This window comes from Aquarana catesbeiana, linkage group LG05, assembly GCF_042186555.1.
Source record: "Aquarana catesbeiana isolate 2022-GZ linkage group LG05, ASM4218655v1, whole genome shotgun sequence".
NCBI classification, from domain to species: domain Eukaryota; kingdom Metazoa; phylum Chordata; class Amphibia; order Anura; family Ranidae; genus Aquarana; species Aquarana catesbeiana.
Window position 1 is genome coordinate 83,928,391 of NC_133328.1, and position 20,624 is coordinate 83,949,014.

General features: G+C 44.7%; 1 protein-coding gene across 4 annotated transcripts in view; it reads right to left on the reverse strand.

Moving 5' to 3' along the window:
• DYNC2I1 (dynein 2 intermediate chain 1) overlaps positions 1–20,624 on the reverse strand; it is a 140,692-nt gene that overhangs the window by 97,948 nt on the left and 22,120 nt on the right. For all 4 annotated transcript variants that reach the window (XM_073629927.1, XM_073629926.1, XM_073629925.1 and 1 more), the window contains 3 exons: positions 19,293–19,369; positions 18,131–18,448; positions 16,589–16,654 (listed from right to left, as the gene is read on the reverse strand). In XM_073629927.1, coding sequence (XP_073486028.1) covers positions 16,589–16,654; positions 18,131–18,448; positions 19,293–19,369 — 461 coding nt within the window. The remainder of the gene's footprint in view (positions 1–16,588; positions 16,655–18,130; positions 18,449–19,292; positions 19,370–20,624) is intronic.

A 20,624-nucleotide genomic window follows, 5' to 3' on the forward strand; every position in this document is an offset into this window, starting at 1 on the left:
AGTTCGAAATTTACTCAGAAGGAGATATAGAATATATAGATATAGATAAGATAGATAGGATAGATATGTTGAATCTCCCCAACAGGGACACATGCAGTAGCAAAAACATGACAAGAGTTCTAACCCTATCCTACGTTATCTAAATTTAAAAGAAAAAAAAAAAAGTTGTGGCTTTAGATGCAAATAAGATTTTTTTTTACTGAATAAGCCCCAACTATTTTTTTTAGCTCACGAAGCCTATGTTTTTTTACATAATTTTGCAGATTAATTTTATGTTTTCTGGCATCTGCACAAAATATTGTAGTTATTTTTTTTTATGTAAATAAAAAGGTGTTTTTTTCAATCACACATGGCAGTTCTACCCATTATAGCCATCTGTTTCATTTAGGTCTGACATGCCTGCCATAGATGGTCATACCTCTCACCAAGATTGCCCAGTGAATAAAGTGCATTTTTCAAATTGGAAATCTTATGATCAAAGTGCTTATAATTGAACAAGAGTTAGCCCATAATGGAAGCCATGTGCCTGTCATTCAATTATCAAATGCAAGCCTTAGCCAGCAATAATAAAACTAAATAAAACGCACGCTAAGGTGCTCCTATAATATGTGCAAACCTGCAGCAGCTGCGCAATGGTGCTATAACCTTAATCAGTGAAAGAAAAATAGAACAGCGCTGGCAGAATGTAATAATATAAACAATTCAATGATATAGTGACTAATACCATATAAATCAGTATACTTGTGCTATACAAATTAATATGCAAGCAAAAATATATATTATAATATAAGCAAATCTAAACAAATCATTAAAGTGCTTGGTGCTCATATGATGATAGAATAAAGTGCAACGGTGCTCCAAACTTGAAAAATGTGTGAGGTGCCAACACTCCCCATTCGGTGACCCCACTCACCGGAAACAATGGACCTTCAGCTTTACAGTCTAGGTGTCAAATTGGCTATGATCTATAGATCTGGGGTATGTATGATGATTGCTCAAAGGCAAAACAGGCATCAGTAAGAACATTCGAGTCTGCCGCTGAATGGCACACCATTCAGCGGCGGACTGAGATGTTCTTACTGATGCCTGTTTTTTGCCAGTGATCCTATAAGTGGCGCCTAGTTTGCGCTTTTATATTTTATCCTAGCGGTATTTCACTATGAGCTCTCTCTTTGTTTCCCCATCTATGGAGTGTGGCATAGCCTTTCAGTCATAAAGCAACCTCTTTGGAGAAGCCTTTGAGCAATCATCCTACATACCCCAGATCAATAGCTCACAGCCAATTTGACCCCTATACTGTAAAGTGAGGGTCCATTGCTTCCAGTGAGTGGGGTCACCGAAGGGGGAGTGTTGGCACCTCACACATTGTTCAAGTTTGGAGCACTGTTGCACTTTATTCAATCATATGAGCACCAAGCAGTTTAATGATTTGTATAGATTTGCTTATAATATAATATATATTTTTGCTTGCATATTGATTTGTATAGCACAAGTATACTGATTTATATGGTATTAGTCGCTATATCATTGAATTGTTTATATTATTACATTCTGCCAGTGCGGTTTTAGTCAGCAATAAAGCTCTTGATAGCTGAATGACGGGGTAAGGTTTAGTACTCAAAAGGGGTACAGTATCCAATATTGACTTGGAAAGGCCTTATGTACAGCCTATGCCTTGAATCCAATGAGCTCCACAAGGAGATAGAACTGAAAACTAGCAATTTCTAGGGCAGGAGAGGGTCCCTTTAAATACAAGCCCATGGGATTGATTTACAAAAACTGGAGCATCAAACTTCAGCTTCAAACTTCAGCTTGTTTAATTAAGCTTTGACAAAAAACCTGGAAGCTGATTGGTTTCTATGCAGAGTTGCACCAGATTTTGCACTCTCCAGCTTTAGTAAATCAACACCTATGTATTAACTGTTTCATTCACCATCCTCTGTCTGGGCCTACTGCAGGCTTTCCCACGCTCATTGGAAGTAAAAAGTAATAAGTTGATCCCAAAGCCCTATGAGCAACTCAAGCCGCCCACAGATGGATCAAATCTCAGCCGGTTCAGCAGGAATCGGCTGAGATTTAATCCATCAATGGGCAGGCTGGTTGTACCCAAGTCCATCCATCGATTAACTTCGGTATAGTCGCTAGCAGTAATCACTGTGCTTTGCTGGCCAAGAAGGCCTCCCACTGGCAGAACACAATAGTGCTGCAGGAGAGGTTCTCTCATCAACGGCTGTGTTGATGGAAGAATTGAGTGATTTTCTTTCCCTTCACCCGTGCTGGAAGGAAAGAAAATTGCATAATCTACGGGCTGCTCAATGAATCTGGTTGCACAGACCAAACACAAAATTTAACTGAGCGGACTTATTAACTTCATTATATAAGACAATCCTTCCTGGATAGTATTAGCAGCAGTCAACTGCATTTACTTGTAGCCTGGAGATGCTATTTAAAATGCTTGCACGGCACACAGCTTTGATTTCCTTTAGGCGTAACATTTTACAGTATGTGGGTGTTAAAAATGGTTTCCAAGCCTAGAAAAAAAGCTTTTATCTGTTCTCTGCATAAAATGTTTCCGCTGCTGTGCACTATAATGGAATCTAAAAATACAGAGAGTGAGCACCATGCAAAGTGTAAGAGAAATTGTCAAGACCTGTTTTAAAATTCATTTTGAACAGCAATCAAAGAAAGCTGCACTGGATGAACAGTGCTTAACGAGCATGTCTTAGCTCACATAATACACTACAGAATTTGTCAAGCAATTATTTCCAAAGGACAGATGCTCCCGCTTTCAACAAAGTGCGTACATGAACAATATTTTGGCAGCCAGTCCTTAGTTCAGGCTGACATTTACTTTTAATGGATATTTTAAAGTGATACTAAAGTCTTTTTTTTTTTTTTCCTCTCTCTCCTAATTAGCTTACTAACTTTGATTGACTGCAGCAGGAGCCAATGGTGTTGCTGCTGTGTCTCAGCCAAACAGGAGGGAGAGTCCGAGGCATTCGTGTAACATCACTGGATAGAGCTGGGCTCAGGTAAGTATTAGGGGGGCTGCTACACACAGAAGGTTTTTATCTTAATGCATTAAAGTGGAAGTAAACCCACCACTCACCCAGTATAAACGAATGGCACAGTATTAATGTGTATATATACACACATGCAAGCCTCCTGCATATACCCCTACCTTGCAAATGTCACCCCCTTCAGCGGTAGGAGCCCTGCAAAACTCTGGAATGGAATGGTGGTGGGTCTCTTTGCCAGAGCTCGGTGGGCAGAGTTGTTATGTCACAAGGCTCCCTGCCCACCTCTACACTCTCCCTACTCTCCTATTCCTGAGTTTTGAGTAACAACCAGTCAAAACTCAGGAAGGCACCACATGACTTCAGCATGCCCAATCATACCGAGGTGTGGAGCAGCCAATCCTGGGAGAGCTGGAGAAGAAAGGAGGGATGTGAAGCTGAGATCATAACACTCTCTCTCATGCCATTCATGAGATGAAAAGAAAAAAAAAAAAAAAATCAGATGTCAGTCACAGCAGTGGGGGATGTGTTGACACAAACTTATCTGTGTGTCAGTTTTTTATCTTACTAAAAAAAAGATAAGAGAGTTGTTTAGAGCTGGATTAACTCTTTCTGGCAAGACTGGGCACAGATGACTTGACATCCTCTACTGTACCAGGAAGAAGTCTTCATTAAAAAAAAAAAAAAAAAAATTTCACGTTTACATCCACTTTAAACACTTCAGCCTCGGAAGGTTTTACCCTCTTCCTGACCAGGCCATTTTTTGCAATATGGCACTGTGTCGCTTTAATTGCGCGGTCATGCGACGCTGTACCCAAATAAAATTGGATGTCCATTTTTTCCCCACAAACAGAGCTTTCTTGTGGGGGTATGTGATCACCTCTGTGGTTTTTATTTTTTGCGCTATAAACAAAAAAATACTAACATATTTGAAAAAAAAAAAATATAAAAATTATTATATATATATATATATATATCTATCTCTTTTACTTTCTGCTATAATACATTACCAAAAAAAAAAGAAGCAAAATTTCTTCATCAATTTAGGCCAATATGTATTCCGCTACATATTTTTAGTAAAAAAAAAAAAAAAAATATCCCAAAAAGCGTATATTGATTGGTTTGCGCAGAAGTTGGTGTCCAAACTACGGGATAGATTTAGGGACTTTTATTTATTTTTACTAGTAATGATAGCGATCTGTGATTTTAAGAGGGACTGCGACATTGCGTCGTTCAAATCTGACCCTAAGTGACACCAATACAGTGATTAGTGCTATACAAATAGGATTTTTATTACAGCTTACCTGTAAAATCATTTTCTTAGAGTACATCATGGGACACAGAGCCTTAAGTAATTACTTAACGGGTAATAGGCCACCTTCAGGTGTTGACGCTGGTAAACCCAATCAAAGGAAGTTTACTCCCCTATATAACCCCTCCTCCTTCCAAGAGCACATCAGTTTTTTGTAGCAAAACAATATACTTGTATCCCAAAAAAGGGGCGGGACCTCTGTGTCCCATGATGTACTCCAAGAAAAGAATTTTACAGGTAAGCTGTAATAAAAAATAGGATTTTTTAAAACAGCTTACCTGTAAAATCCTTTTCTTTCGAAGGACATCACGGGACACAGAGCCACAGTAATTACTGATGGGTTATATAGGTATCACTGGTGATTGGACACTGGCACACCCTATCAGGAAGTTCAACCCCCTATATAATCCCTCCCCCTTGCAGGGATACCTCAGTTTTGTAGCCAAGCAATATAGTGTATTAGAAGAGGGGCGGGACCTCTGTGTCCTGTGATGTCCTTCGAAAGAAAAGGATTTTACAGGTAAGCTGTTTTAAAAAATCCTATTTTCTTTCTCGAACATCACGGGACACAGAGCCACAGTAATTACTGATGGGATGTCCCAGAGCAATGCTACCTGAGGGGGGGGAACTACGACCAAGTAGGGTGCAATCAGACCTGAGGACCCTGTACCGCTGCCTGCAGCACACTACGCCCAAAGGCGATATCCTCATGCCTTCTCACATCCACCTGATAGAATCTGGTGAATGTATGAACTGAAGACCAGGTTGCGGCCTTGCAGATTTGAGCCATAGAGGCCCGGTGATGCACTGCCCAAGAAGCACCAATAGCCCTTGTGGAATGTGCCCTGATCTGAAACGGAGGAATCTTCTGTTTCAAACCGTAAGCTTGAATGATCAACTGTCGAATCCATTTAGAAATGGTAGCTTTTGACGCTGCCTGTCCTCTATTGGGACCCTCTGGCAGCACAAACAAAACATCCGTCTTGCGGATCTGAGTAGTTGCCCCTAGATAGGCCTTAACTGCTCTTACTACATCCAACAAATGTAGAGATCTCTCTTCCGGAGAACAGGGATCTGGAAAAAAGGAAGGTAGAACAATGCTTTGGTTTAAATGAAAATCAGAAACCACCTTCGGTAAAAAACTAGGATGAGGGCGTAGTACTACTCTATCCTTGTGTATAATCAAATAAGGCTCCTTACAGGAAAGAGCTGCTAATTCTGACACTCTTCTAGCAGAAGAGATGGCCACCAGAAAAATTAATTTCCTTGTCAACAAGACCAAAGGAATCTGACTTATTGGTTCAAAAGGCTGTTTCTGTAACACAGCCAGGACCAAATTCAAGTCCCAGGGGTTTAGGGGCGCTTTAACCGGAGGATTAAGACGCATCACCCCCTGCATAAAGTTTCGGACCAAAGAATGCGAAGCAAGTGGCCGCTGAAATAATACTGATAAAGCAGAAACCTGGCCCTTGATGGTACTCAAGGCCAGCTTCATCTCTAATCCCATCTGTAGAAAATCAAGGATTCTACCTATGACATATTTCCTGGGATGCCAACCTCTGGATTCACACCAGGTTATATAAGCCTTCCAGACTCTATGATAAATCATCCTGGAAGCTGGCTTCCTTGCATTAATCAAGGTAGATATGACAGGACCTGAGAGCCCACGACTCTTCAGAACGTGGGTCTCAATAGCCAAACCGTCAAATTTAGCGTTTGTAAGGCAGGATGGAACACTGGACCCTGAGATAACAGGTCTGGGCGTACCGGTAGGGTCCACGGGGAACCCACCGTCATCCTTACTATTTCTGCATACCAAGTCCTTCTGGGCCAAGCGGGGGCCACCAGAAGTACCGACTTTCTTTCCTGCCTGATCCTGCGAAGGAGTCGTGGTAGTAGCAGAATAGGCGGGAATGCGTAAATCAGTGAGAACCGATGCCACGGAATCACCAACGCATCCGTCCCGCATGCAAGAGGATCTTTTGTCCTTGCCACAAATCTGTCTATCTTTTTGTTGAATCGGGATGCAAAGAGATCTACATCTGGAACCCCCCATCTTTGGCATATGGCCCAAAAGACGTCGGGATGCAGAGACCATTCCCCTGGAAGTAACTGCTGGCGACTTAGATAGTCCGCCTGCCAATTCTCTATTTCCGGGATGAAAACTGCCGATATGCATGGCACATGCATCTCTGCCCAGACTAAGATCTGGTTCACCTCTTTTTGAGCAGCTCGGCTACGGGTGCCTCCCTGATGATTGACATAAGCCACTGCTGTGGCATTGTCGGACTGGATCCTGACCGGACAACCCTGTAGCCTGATAGTCCAGGCTTTTAGAGCTAGATGTATCGCCCGGATCTCCAGAATGTTGATGGGTAAGGTCCTCTCTGTCTTGGACCATACCCCTTGGACCGCAGCCTGTTCCAGAACTGCTCCCCAACCTGACAGACTGGCATCTGTTGTTACCACCGTCCAGGTAACCGGTAGAAAGGATTTCCCCTTCTGCAGGTTTTCGGGTATGAGCCACCAATTGAGGCTCTGACGCACCGCATGCGACAGGTGCATCGGAAAGTCTAATGCCTGAACCTTCTTGTTCCAGGTCGACAGAATACTGTGTTGCAGCATTCTTGAGTGAAACTGAGCATAGGGAACTGCTTCGAATGAAGACACCATCTTTCCTAGTAGCCTCATACAAAGGCGGACTGAGGGACCCTTCTTGGTCCTTACTGTCAGAATCAGCTCTCTCAAAGCAGTGATCTTTGCCTGGGGTAGAAATATTTTCTCCTGGCTTGTATCTATAATCAGACCTAAATACTCCAGTCTTCTTACTGGTTTTAGGAAAGACTTTTCTAAGTTGAGGATCCAACCCAGGTGTTCTAGATACTTGACCGTGGTCCTCAAGTTTCCATTCAAAGAGGCTACCGACCGGTCTATCAAGAGCAGGTCGTCTAGGTATGCTATGACAGCTATACCCTGAGCCCTTAATCTGGCCAGAGGAGGAGCCAAGATCTTTGTGAACACTCGAGGTGCAGTGGCTATCCCGAAAGGCAGAGCCACAAACTGGAAATGGCGCCCTCCTACCTCGAAGCGCAGAAACTTCTGATGAGCAGGAAAAATGGGCACATGCAGACATGCATCTCTGATGTCTATTGATGCCAGAAATTCTCCTCCCTGCAGGGTGGGAACTACTGTTTGAATTGATTCCATGCGGAAGGATTGAATCCTTAGGAATCGGTTCAGATCCCTTAAGTCCAAAATGGGCCTGACATCCCCATTTGGCTTTTGGACCGTAAAAAGGTTGGAATAGAAGCCCAATCCCTGGTCCTTTGCGGGAACTATCATAATGACCTCCTGCGACAAAAGTCGCTCTAACGCTAGAAGGAGCGACTGCTTCTTCTCTGGGTCTCTGGGAACATTTGATCTGAGGAACCGAGGAGAAGGGAATTCCTGAAACTCCAGCTTGTACCCTAAGGTTACCGTGGAGACTACCCATCTGTCCTGGAAGTCCTCGTGCCAGAGCTCTGAGAACTGTCGCAGTCTTCCCCCCACTCGAGTGAGCGGGGGCGCCCCCTCATGCAGAGGTCTTAGTGTTTTGCCTAGTAGGCTTCTTTCCCCAGGACTTCTTTTGTCCCTGGGGTTGACTCTTGTCTCTGGACCCCGATGGAGGCGGCCGTCGAGACTGCCTGGAGGCTGAAGCCCCCGGCGCTGGGGAAAGAGTCCGTTTGAAAGAGGGACGCCTACTCTTCTTCTTGACAGGTAAGAGAGTGCTTTTCCCACAAGAGATTCTCTTGATATAGTTATCCAAGTCCTCTCCAAACAACCTTGCACCACGAAATGGAAACCCAGCCAGTAGCTTCTTACATGGTGCTTCGGCTGACCAATTTTTCAACCATAGGATTCTACGTATATGCACCAACCCCAGTGAAAGACGGGAGGTTTGCATGATAGAATCTCTAATGGCGTCAACCACAAAGCATAAGGCCGCTGGAAGGTTAGCAAACCCCTGGGCCTGCTGTTCAGGTAATACTTTGATGACCTGCTTAACATGGTCTCTTAAGTATTGACAGACTCCAATCGCTGCTACTGCAGGTTGGGCCACTGATCCTGCTAAGGAGAAAACATCCTTCAATAGGGATTCCATCCTTTTATCTACAGGATCCCTGAGCATCTGAGCATTGTCTACAGGACAAGTCAGGCTATTATTTACGGAGGAAATGGCGGCATCAATAGCCGGTATTCCCCACATTTTAATAAACTTTTCTTCCATCGGATAAAGTGTTGAAAACTTTCCCGGCGGAAAAAAACGTTTGTCTGGGTGATCCCACTCAGAATAAATAAGCTTTTCAAGTAAAGTATGAACAGGAAAAGCATGTGCTGCTTGGAAAGGTTTCAGTGACCCAAAAGCAGAAGAGGATTCTTTAGCAGTTTCAGGTATGGGCAACTTAAATGTGGAGCGGACCAATCCAGTGAGGATCTGCACTAAGACTTTCTCCTCTTGGGAAGTCGCAGAGGGTCCCTCTCCACCTGAATCCTCCGAAGAGGAATCATCCATCCCATCCCGATCCTCTGAAAGGGATTCATCTCCTTTATCCCAGAGCTCCTCTGTCTGAGGGTCTTGGGGAACAGAGGAAAGCCTAGTGCGTTTTCTTCCACTGAGTGAAGACGTAATCACGGCCATTAATCTTTCCTCTAGACCATTAATGGTTGAGGAAAAAACCTCTTGTGTAATATATACAGGGGCTGAAGTGCCAGAAGCAGGTGTAGCCCCTGACCCCGATGGCTCTCCCTGGCTAGCCGTCCCTGGCCCATCTTTAGGGGGGGAGGATGCTGCCGACAGGGGGCCCTCAGAACCTGAACAAGATCCCCTAGTGTCTTTGGTTCCTGGGGTGCTTGAACCTCTTCTACCCATAGTGCAAAGCAACAAGGTGTGAGGTATACAAATGAACACTGCCCGCTGAGCGATGTAGTCTGGCTAAAAGCCTTGCTACCCAATGCTCAGTCTGGTGTTACTTCAGTAAATGCTGCCTAGGAGAATGCCTGTGTCCCACCTTACATGCGACCGTCAGCTTTGTGTCTCTCAGAAGGCTGAGTGCACCTGTACAGAGTGCCTTTAATAGCCTGCAGCTGGCCTGAGTGGGAGTCTAAACACTCTGTGCTGACGTCCCGCCCCCTCCTCTACCGCCCCCCCCCTCGAGTTTTGAAAAAAACAAGCGCTTCCCGCACTGCCGACTCTCCTGTCATGCTTCTGGAGAAAAGGCTGGGGATGGGGGGGGGGGGGGGGGGGGAGGAGGGAGACTGGTAACAAGATCTGCCTGAACGGCTATCTTCAGAGATGGTGGCCATTAGGCCGCAGAGCCCGGGTGGTATAACCACTTTCTAGACCCCTGTGGCCCCTCTCTAGCCTGGGGGGAACATTCAAACATGAGAAATCCCCCTTTCCACCTTACCTGCTTGCAGCCTGCTTTGAGATGCTGGGACATAATCAGCACTGAACACCTGAGACAGTCAGTCAGCATGTGTAGGTTTGTGCTCTTGGCAGCCCCCGGTGGTCACAATAGGCATAGCATGCATTTACCTTAAAGGAGAAAAGCCACTAGAACTCAAAAATTCTGTGGAATCTCCTCTTACCTTATCCAGCCGCAGGGTGCTGTTTACACAGACCCAATCTTCACCTCTCACGGTGGGCTCCGTTTGAAAAAACCGTCAGAGACTGGGGCCCCCATCAGTAGGGGGATCCAACAGTTCTGGGACCGTAAAGCACCTCGCCAGAAATTAGGAAGTTTAAAGCCATTTTCTGATCTGCGGGGTCCAGCTCTCTAAAAAGAGAAGCATTACGGGTAAAACCTCGTTTCTTCGGACACGAGGCCGGGTACCATTCAATTCGGCCATGAAAAGACACTTTGAATGGATCCGGTTCGCCTGACTTGCCCCAGTATAAGATCTTAGGATATTCCCTTTGGAGCTCAGCACAGGACATCTTTACACGTCCATCACCTAAGACACTGGCGTAAAAACTGAGGTATCCCTGCAAGGGGGAGGGATTATATAGGGGGTTGAACTTCCTGATAGGGTGTGCCAGTGTCCAATCACCAGTGATACCTATATAACCCATCAGTAATTACTGTGGCTCTGTGTCCCGTGATGTTCGAGAAAGAAATCCTATTTTCTTTATCGTACATCATGGGACACAGAGCCTTAAGTAATTACTTAATGGGATGTCCCATAGCAATGCCACATGAGGGGTGGGAGAAAACAACCCGCAGGGTACACCCAGACTTGAGGATCTATACTGCTGCTTGCAGCATACTGCGCACGAAGGCGATATCTTCATACCTCCTTACATCCATCTGATAAAATTTTGTGAATGTATGCACTGAAGACCAAGTTGCGGCCTTACAGATCTGAGCCATGGAAGCCTGATGACGCACTGCCCAAGAAGCCTTAACCGACCGGGTAGAATGCGCCTTAACTTGAAAACGGGGGAATCTTACTCCTTAAATCATAAGTTTGAATCATCACTTGCCGAATCCACTTAGCGACAGTGGATTTTCGCTGCCTGTCCTTTATTAGGACCCTCCGGCAGAATAAATAAGACATCAGTCTTATGAATCTGAGCAGTTTTCTTTAAATAGATTTTCACTGCTCTCACCACATCAAGACAATGTAGTGACTTTTCTTCCCTGGAACATGGTTTTGGAAAAAACGATGGCAGGACAATATCTTGGTTCAGGTGAAAACCTGAAAAGCCTGGATGAGGGCGTAACACCACTCTGTCCTCATGAAAAATCAAACATGGCTCTTTACAAGAAAGAGTAGCCAATTCTGAAACCCTCCTTGCTGAGGATATAGCAACCAAAAATACAAACTTCCTTGTCAGAAGGACTAGGGGAATCTGTTGTATTGGTTCAAATGGAAGTTTTTGTAACGCAGACAAAACTAAGTTTAAGTCCCAAGGGTTCAAGGGAGGTTTGAAGGGCGGATTAAGCCGCGTCACCCCTTGTATAAAGCCCTGGACTAAGAATGAGTAGCAAGTGGTCTTTAAAATAAGACCGATAAGGCCAATTTCATTTCTACCCCTAATTGTAGAAAGGCAACAATTCTGCCTATGATATATCTCCGATGGTGCCAACCCTTGGATTCACACCAGGAAACATAAGCCTCCCAGACTCTATAATATATAGTTCTGGAAGCTGGCTTCCTAGCATTAATCAGGGTAGAGATAACTGACCCGGAAAGCTCACGTTTCTTTAGAATGTGGGTTTCAATAGCCAAGCTGTTAAATTTAAAGAACGTAAGGAAGGAGGGAACATTGGTCCCTGAGAGAGCAGATCAGGCCGTAGTGGGAGGGACCATGGGCCCTCCACTGCCATCTTTACGATTTATGCGTACCATGACTTCTGGGCCATGCTGGTGCCACCAGAATTAATCTGCTTTCTTTCAAGCTTGATCCTGCAAAGAAGGCGAGGCAGCAACTGAATAGGGGGGAATGCATAGATCAGTGAAAAGTGATCCCACGGGGTCACTAACGCATCCGTTGAACATGCGAATTGATCCCTTGTTTTGGCCACAAAGTTGACCAACTTTGTGTTGAACCTGGATGCTAGAAGATCCACGTCCAGAGTCCCCCATCTTTGACAAACAGCCCGAAATATGTTGGGGTGAAGAGCCCATTTCCCTGGGAATAACTGCTGGCGACTTAAGTAGTCCGCCCGCCAATTCTCTACTCCCGAAATGAAGATTGCAGAAAGGCATGAAACATTCCTTTCTGCCTAAGTTAGAATATGGTTCACCTCTCTCTGTGGTGAGAGACTTTTGGTGCACCCTTGGTGATTGATATAGGCCACAGCTATGGCATTGTCGGATTGAATCCTTACAGGACAATCCCGTAACCTGAAAGTCCAGGCCTTTAGAGCCAGACGTACTGCCCGAATCTCTAGGATATTGATGGGCAAGATTCTTTCGGTTCTTGACCACTGTCCTTGGATAGTTGTTTTTTCTAGTACTGCTCCCCAGCCTGAAAGGCTGGCATCCGTCGTTACCACTTTCCAGATGATTGGTCTGAAGGATTTTCCTTTCAGCAGATTCTGGGTTAATAACCACCAAGTGAGGTTTAGGGCCACTCTTGGGGACAGCCGCATTGTCAAGTCTAAAGCTTGAAATGTTTTGTTCCAAGCAGATAGGATACTGTTTAGCAACAGTCTTGAATGGAATTGGGCATAGGGAGCTGCTTCAAATGAAGCTACCATGGTTCCTGCAGAGGCGAATGGAGGGATTGCCATTTGACCTGACCCTCCGCACCAGCTCTCTTATGGAATTTATTTTTGCTTGAGCCAATTAAATACCCTTTCCTGGGCTGTGTCTATGATCAGACCCAAGTACTCCAGCCTTTTTAGCGGTATTAAGGAAGATTTCTCTAGGTTGAGCATCCAACCCAAACTTTTCAGATAGTTGGTTATAGTGCGTACACTTTGCTCCAAACGAGTCACCGATTGAGCTATAAGTGATAGATCGTCTAGGTACGCTACGACTGTTATGCCCTGTTCCCATACCCTGGATAAAGGTGGGGCCAGCACTTTGGTGAACACCCGAGGTGCTGTGGCTAGCCCGAAGGGCAGGGCTACAAATTGAAAATGCTGCTGTTCGAACTCGAACCGCAGAAACTTTTGATGAGCAGGAAATATAGGGACATGCAGATATGCATCCCTGATGTCGATTGATGCCAGAAGTTCTCTTCCTAGGATAGAAACTACCGACCTGATCGTCTCCATGCGAAAGGAGCGGATCTTCAGGAATGGATTTAGCTTTCTTAGGTCTAGAATGGGTCTGACGTCGCCATTTGGTTTTGGTACCATAAAAAGATTTGAATAAAAACCCCAGACCTTGCTCTTTTGTGGGTATCTGTATGATCACCCTTTGAGATATTAAATCGGTCTAGTGCCTGAAACAGAGATTGTTTTTTCTCTGGATCTTTGGGAACGCTTGATCTCAGGAAACGAGGCGGTGGAAAGTCCCAAAATTCCAGCTTGTACCCTAGCGTTACCGTGGAGATGACCCATCTGTCCTGAATTTTCTTTATCCAGACTTCTGAAAATTGCAAAGTCTTCCCCCCACCTTGGTGAGGGGGGTTGCTGCTTCATGATGAGGCTTTAGGATTCTGTTTTGCAGATTTCCTACCCCAGGGCTTCTTTTGAGCCTGGGTCTGACCCTGAGGTTTTCCTCTAGAGTCTGATGGCGAAGGCCGTCGCCACTGCCTAGAGGCGGAAGCCCCTGGCGCAGGGGAGAGAGCCTGTTTAAATGAAGGGCATTTATATTTGCTTTTGACTGGTAAAAAAGTACTTTTCACAGCAGAAATTGTCTTGATATATTTATCCAAGTCTTCTCCAGTCGCTCCCCATAAAAGGGGAACCCAGTTAGGTGGTTTTTACATGGTATTTCAGCTGACCAAGTTTTCCACCACAGGATTCTGCGCATATGTACAAGCGTAAGCGTAAGGCGGGATGTCTGGTGAATAGTCTTTAATGGCATCTATGGCAAAACATAATGCCTTAGGTAGTTCAGCCAAATCCCGAGCTTGTTGTGTAGGAAGCTCTCTAAGGGCCTGTTTAAATTGGTCCTTTAGGGATTGGCAGACACCTATTGTGGCGACTGCGGGCTGAGTGACGGCACCTGCTATGGAAAAAGCAGATTTTAGCAGGGGTTCCAAATTCTTATCTGTTGGATCCTTAAGCATCTGTGCATTGTCTACAGGACAAGTTAATATTCACATTGGAAATCACAGCGTCAATTGCTGGTACTTTCCATCTTTTGGAGAATTTCTCCTCCAGAGGATAGAGAATTGAAAACCTTTTAGGAGGGAGAAAATGTTTATCTGGTTTATCCCATTCCTAAAATATAAGCTGTTCAAGTAATGCATGTGCTGGAAACGCATGCTAAGGATGGGAAGGTTTTAAAGAACCTAAGGAAGAAGCCAAGTTTTCATGAGACTCTGTTAAAGGCAGCATGAAAGTGGAACAAACCATTTCTGTAAGATATTGTATCAGCAATTTTTCAGATTGAGAAGCTGAAAAAGGTTAATCTACTGTTGTTTCCTGAGCAGAAGGATCATCGGTTCGTTTCTCTTCTTCTAATCGTTTGAGGGTAAAACCTCATCGGGTGTCCATTGTTCCCCTTGCAAAGCTGGCGGGGGAGGGGGACCTAGTATGCTTCCTATCCATTTGAATGGAGGATGCAATTAAAGCCGCTAATCTTTCTTCCAGACCCTGAAGGGAGGAGGAAAGGGCATCTTTAGTCACGTATACAGGTGCTAAGATGTGAGAGGCAGCTGCACCATCAATTAGCTCCAATGGCTCACCCTGAGTTGCCATAATTGGTAATTCAGGCGAGGATGACAGCATGGAAATACAGCTCAATGCCTGGGGGTGAAACCTTTACTTTTTTGGCTTTTTGTGATGTGTTTAGCTTTTTTTGGTAGGCATAGGTCCTAAGTATAAAAACAGAGCCGCTATACACATTGCACTAAATCGCTGAAAATAGTCGTTACTTTTTAAAGCTGCTATAAAGTTCAGCCTAGTGCTGGAAAGAGAGTGTCCTTCCTGTATGAGGAATCCCACAGCCCGTGTGTTCCTGTGTGCAGGCAGCTGGTTTCCTCTTCATCAGCAGAGGAGAGACTGACACAGCTGTATATTTATCTGCTGTTAGCCTTCTGTGCGTCCTTGTGGACGTTTCACGGCACCTGTGATAGGCCCCGCCCCCTCCGAAAATTTTTAAAATGTTTGCTGCACCTGAGCGCAGCGTTTTTTGGGTCCCAGACCCAACATGAGGGGGGGGGGGGGGGGGGCGGCGGCACAGCCTTCTGCAGTGAGGCACAGTCTTGTGTAAAAATACAGCCACAGTAACAGACTTTAGCGGTAAAACAGCGGGACCTTCCGCATCCCCCACGGCGGGGGGAGGGGGGTAATGTAAGGAGGGTGCAGCGCTGCTGTCTCCCTAACCCTCTGGTCCCATCAAGGGAAGACAAAAGACATTTTTTGCAGATCTTTTTACCTTGCAAAAACCCCTTCCACACGCTGTGCAGCCAGACACGGAACTTAGCAACAGTGAAACAACACTAGGTAGGCAGTAAGGTATGTGCATAGACTCCATCTAGTGGAGATTTTAAGGCATGACAATATCTTTTCCTTAAATGAAAGAAAATGAATAGATGTTTTTAATATCTAAGTTTTCTTCCCTTACTTTGTCCTCACCGCAGGATTTTGCTGAATTAACAGAAAATCCAACTTTCACCCATCACGGCGGGTTACGTTTAGCAAACCCTCAAGGACTGGGTCCGTCAGAACGGGGTCCAACTGCCTTGGTCCTTGTATAAGCGCACCCCCATCTGGAAGCTTGAGGTAATGTAACAAGACCTAAGCCCTGGGTTCCTGGGATCCAGCCCTACAAAGAGAGGCATTACAGGCAAAACCTTGTGCTTCAGATACAAGGTCCCAGGTACCATCCACTTTAGGCCTCAGTGGCACTTCTGGTGGATCTGGCTTCTTTTTATGGAGGAATTTAAATCCAGCATGGATCCCTCCTGGAGCTCCTCAGAGCTCTTCTTCACTCATGACCAACACCTTAGACACGAAAAAACTGATGTGCTCCTGGAAGGTGGAGGGGTTATATAGGGGAGTAAACTTCCTTTGATTGGGTTTACCAGTGTCAACACCTGAAGGTGGCCTATAACCCATTAAGTAATTACTTAAGGCTCTGTGTCCCATGATGTACGATAAAGAAAATGCACTGATCATTGTATAAATGGCACTGGCAGGGAAGGGATTAACACTAGGGGGCGATCAAGGGGTTTGTTTACATCGGCACACCGCTGATCCGTCTCTCCTGTGAACGTTCGGCGGGTCGAGGCGGCCATCTCACTAATTGGCTCCAGCTGTGTCCAATCACAGTGGGAGCGGCACGCCTACGTGTCCCCTAAACTGCATGCACAAAATCACGTAGAGGTACGCGATTTTGCACACCGGGGCTGCCCTGCCGCAGTAAATGTACGTGGGTTGGTCCGGAAGCGTTTAAGATAAAAAACCTTCTGCCTTTACAACCACTTTAACTTTACATCAATGGCCCCATAAAGTTCTAGGAGGAAAAATAAAAAAAAAAAAAAAAAAAAGAAAACAGGTCTCTGTACATTTTGGAAGTGACTGAGAGTTTGCAATGCAGGCTAAAGTCACCTTTACACCGGAGAGTGTTACGTCCATGCTGTCGCAATTACCTTCTCATTATCACTTCCTTGCTTTGGATTAGATTCAATTGAGCGTTTGTGATGTACTCGGTTTTCCTACAGAGATAAAAAAAACAAAAAGGAAAAGGAAAAGAAACATTACTTAGCCTGAGGACACTGCAAAGAGGAATGGTGTTCTGCTAGCCATAGTGGCCAGATTTCTGCTTTAAAAGGATAAGTTTACCTTTACAAAGGAAATAATAAAAACGCATTTTTTTTGGCAGGTAAAAAAAAAAATGTATTTATTATTTTTTTGTTAGGAGCCTGTAAGACCCCTTTCACACTGAGGCGCTTTACAGGCGCTACAGTGCTAAAAATAGGGCATGTAAAGAGCCGCTCCTGTCTCTCCAGTGTGAAAGCCCGAGTGCTTTCACACTGGAGCGGTGCGCTGGCAGGACATTAAAAAAAACTCCTGCAAGCAGCATCTTTGGAGCAGTGAAGGAGCGGTGTATACACCGCTCCTGCCCACTGAAATCAATGGGCAACGTGGCTATACCACCGGCATAGCGCTGCTGCAGCAGCGCTTTGTGGTGGTTTTAACCCTTTCTCCTCCGCTAGTGGGGGTGTGGGGGGGAAAGGGCCCCGCTAGTGGCCGAATAGTGCAGTGAAATTGATGGTAAAGCGCCACTAAAAATAGCGGCGCTTTACCGCTGACGCACCCACCGCCGAAGTGTGAAAGGGGCCTAAAGCATTACACCAACGATTACCAGATTGTGGGTATATTGGCACGGTCGCGCAGATTATGTGAAGATCCCCCACTCGCTGTCAAAAGGGGGAATCAGGGGGGTGCGGAGGCTGGTGCATCTGTAACATGTTAAACCCTGAATATGGGTATAACATGTTACAAAAGGTGAACTTATCCTTTAACATTGTGCCACTTACAGCAAAAGAAGACATTCTGCATTCTTATCATGGTTGCAATTCTCTGCAGCTTCCAAAAGCAAAACTTTTATAATTCTACATATTTTTTTTTTATGGAAACATTTACTACATTTTTAAATAGGGATATTTTAAAGTGAAGCTTATTTATATAAATTTCACACTGTTACTACAAGCTGCATATTTTTTTTTTTTTTTTTTTTTAGACAAAAGCTTGGATCAATGCAAGCATACATGTGCCACACCCGTGGGACTGCTGTGGAAGCAGAAAATGGCTGTATTAGTTGCTGTTACTACAATAATCACCTCTGACTTTCGGATCCCTTTCGGATCTGACAACAGGGGGTCGCTTGCCCAGCACAGGTGCCATTCACAAAACACACTGCATTGTTCTCAATGAATGTAAGGCGTTCTCCGATTACATAAGGTGAAGAGGCAGTGATGTTATGATCTCCACCTCATCCAATCTGTGAATGCCTTGCTTTCACTGAGAAAAATCTACCAGCGGTGACTACTACAGTGATTCTCTGCCGCCACAGTGGCCCCACAGGTATGGCATATGCATACTTACATTGGCCCAAGCCGGGCCAATTTAACTATTCAACAAAATCCATACCTGGAATTCATAATGTAATAGATATGCTGCCACTGTACCTCATTATCTGTATTCTTCTTTTCACGGTCTTTTTGCTCGCTCTTTTCTCTATGTCTTCTTTCTCTGTCTTCCTTCTGTGAATGCCTCTCCTTAGAATGCTTCTCTTTCCGTCTGTCCACATTTTGCACAGAGTCTTCCGAAAACCTCACCTCTGTGTTACCTCGTACCTCCTTTTCACGCCTGGTATGATGCCTTTTATCACTATCAGGATCCTTGCTGTGTTTTCGATCTCCACTCTTCCTTTCCTTCTCATGATCTCCACCAAATGAATCTTGCTGCTTCTGGTGTCTGATATCTCGATCTTTGTATTCTTCATTCTAGAAAACAGACATTTCATATTATAAATACAGGGATCAGGGATCAATGCAGCCTCACCCGTGCCCACCAATGCAGCCTCACCCGTGCCCACCAATGCAGCCTCACCCGTGCCCACCAATGCAGCCTCACCCGTGCCCACCAATGCAGCCTCACCTGTGCAGGGGAAGAGAGGAGAGGAAGAGGATTACCGGCCAGATCATCAGAGAGCGGGTAACCTTGCTGTAACAGCTTTCATTTGAACTGCAGAGTGTTCTCTGCACTTGCCATCACATACAGCCCTGCCTCCTGGCCCGGGTACTTTGATATATGTCACACGTCCCGGGATTGAACAGGTGTTTTGTCTATCAAAGTACCCGGGCAAGGAGGCGGGGCTGTATGTGACAGCGAGAGCGGAAAACACTCGGCAATTCAAATGAAAGCTGTTACAGCGATGTTCCCTGCTCTGATGATGCGAACGGCTCTCTGTTCCCCTCGGCGATCACTGGGGGAACTGCTCCCATTCAACCCCACCTGCCGTGCTCGCATTGGGTTCATTAGCTGACAGTTTTTTGTTTGTCTCTAACCAAGGAATGTCTTCCCTGGAATGCATCAGATCCTTTGACTTTAGGCATGCACATAAATTGAGGTTTACAATAATCCACCCTGGATTGCTGTGGGCAGGCTCCTCTTCTTATCACACAGTGGAGCTAAGGTAAACTTTTTGACCTGTACCACTGGGCAGCACTAAGTGACAGCAGGAACCAGACACATCTTCAGCAGCTGCAAAGTTGCTTGCTAAAAGAATGTGATATACGCCTTTCTTTAAAATAATTTTAACAGGAATCAAAATAATAAATAGTTTACCTCCTGCTTTCTCTTTTCTTTTTCTCGTTTTTCTTGATGTCGCCTTTCCCGATCTTCACTTCTGCGTTTGCTTTTTTCTAGGAATATACATTTCGATTTAACATGCTATGTACTGAGATTTTTTTTTTTTTTTGACCATTTCTTCCCTACCAGAATGGGAATGGGTCAAGTAAATGGGGCGAAGGTGGAGTGCTAATTCCCATATACATATAGCCCGCCCAAGGTTTTTAAGTTCAGCAGAGACTGGCTGAATTTTGATCCGTGTGTGTGGCCCTCCCTGTTTGACAGAAGCCCATCAATAGATTTTTTGTCGAAGGAGACTGCTGGAAAACTGTGCAGCACGGCTTTTCCGCTGTCAGAATACAATGGGACATCAGGAAGGATTCCTTCTTCGGTCCACCTCGTTTTGGTGGATGTGGGGGAATCAGTTTGTTTTTTTTCCCCAAAAAAATTTAAGAAGCTATGCGTGTATACCCACTGTTTATATTATAGAAAAAGAACATGCCCTAATCATCCAAAAATATCTATACAGAGGCAAAGCACTGGGCATATTTGACAGTTTTAGACCCAACCTGCTAATAAATCCTTTATGATGTGAAATTCATTACTATAACTGGTCAGCATACAACTACTGTAGGTTTCTATTTGTGGAATGGCAGTAAGTGCTTAAAGTAGAACTAAAAGGAAAAACTTTAGTTCTACTTAAAGTATAAGTAGAGTAGAGATAGATTAGAACCCTTGTCAGTTTTTTTTTACTGCTGTCTGTGCCCCCATTAAGGAGATTCGCCCTCTCAATTTGTCCTGTTTAACATTATCATTGAAAGTAAGGAAAATCTCAAATTTTGGGTTGTACCTAGAAAAATAACAGAGAGCAAACCTTCCAAAGGCGAAACTAGTTCTGGTGACTTGGGGATTCCAAAGGAATTTGCTAAATTTGCAGGGACTTCCTCTCACTTCCTGTTTGGCAATGGGGCAGGAAGTGAAGGAAAATCTCCAAAATGGGACACAGATGGTGAAAAGAAATTCTGACAGAGGTTACAGTATCCCACAAAAGTGAGTACACCCCTCACATTTTTGTAAATATTTTATCTTTTCATGTGACAACACTAAAGAAATGACACTTTGCTACAATGTAAAGTAGTGAGTGCACAGCTTGTATAACAGTGTAAATTTGCCCCCTCAAAATAACTCAAACACACAGCGATTAATGTCTAAACTGCTGGCAACAAAAGTGAGTACACCCCTAAGTAAAAATGTCAGAATTGGGCCCAAAGTGTCAATATTTTGTGTGGCCACCATTATTTTCCAGCACTGTCTTAACCCTCTTGGGCA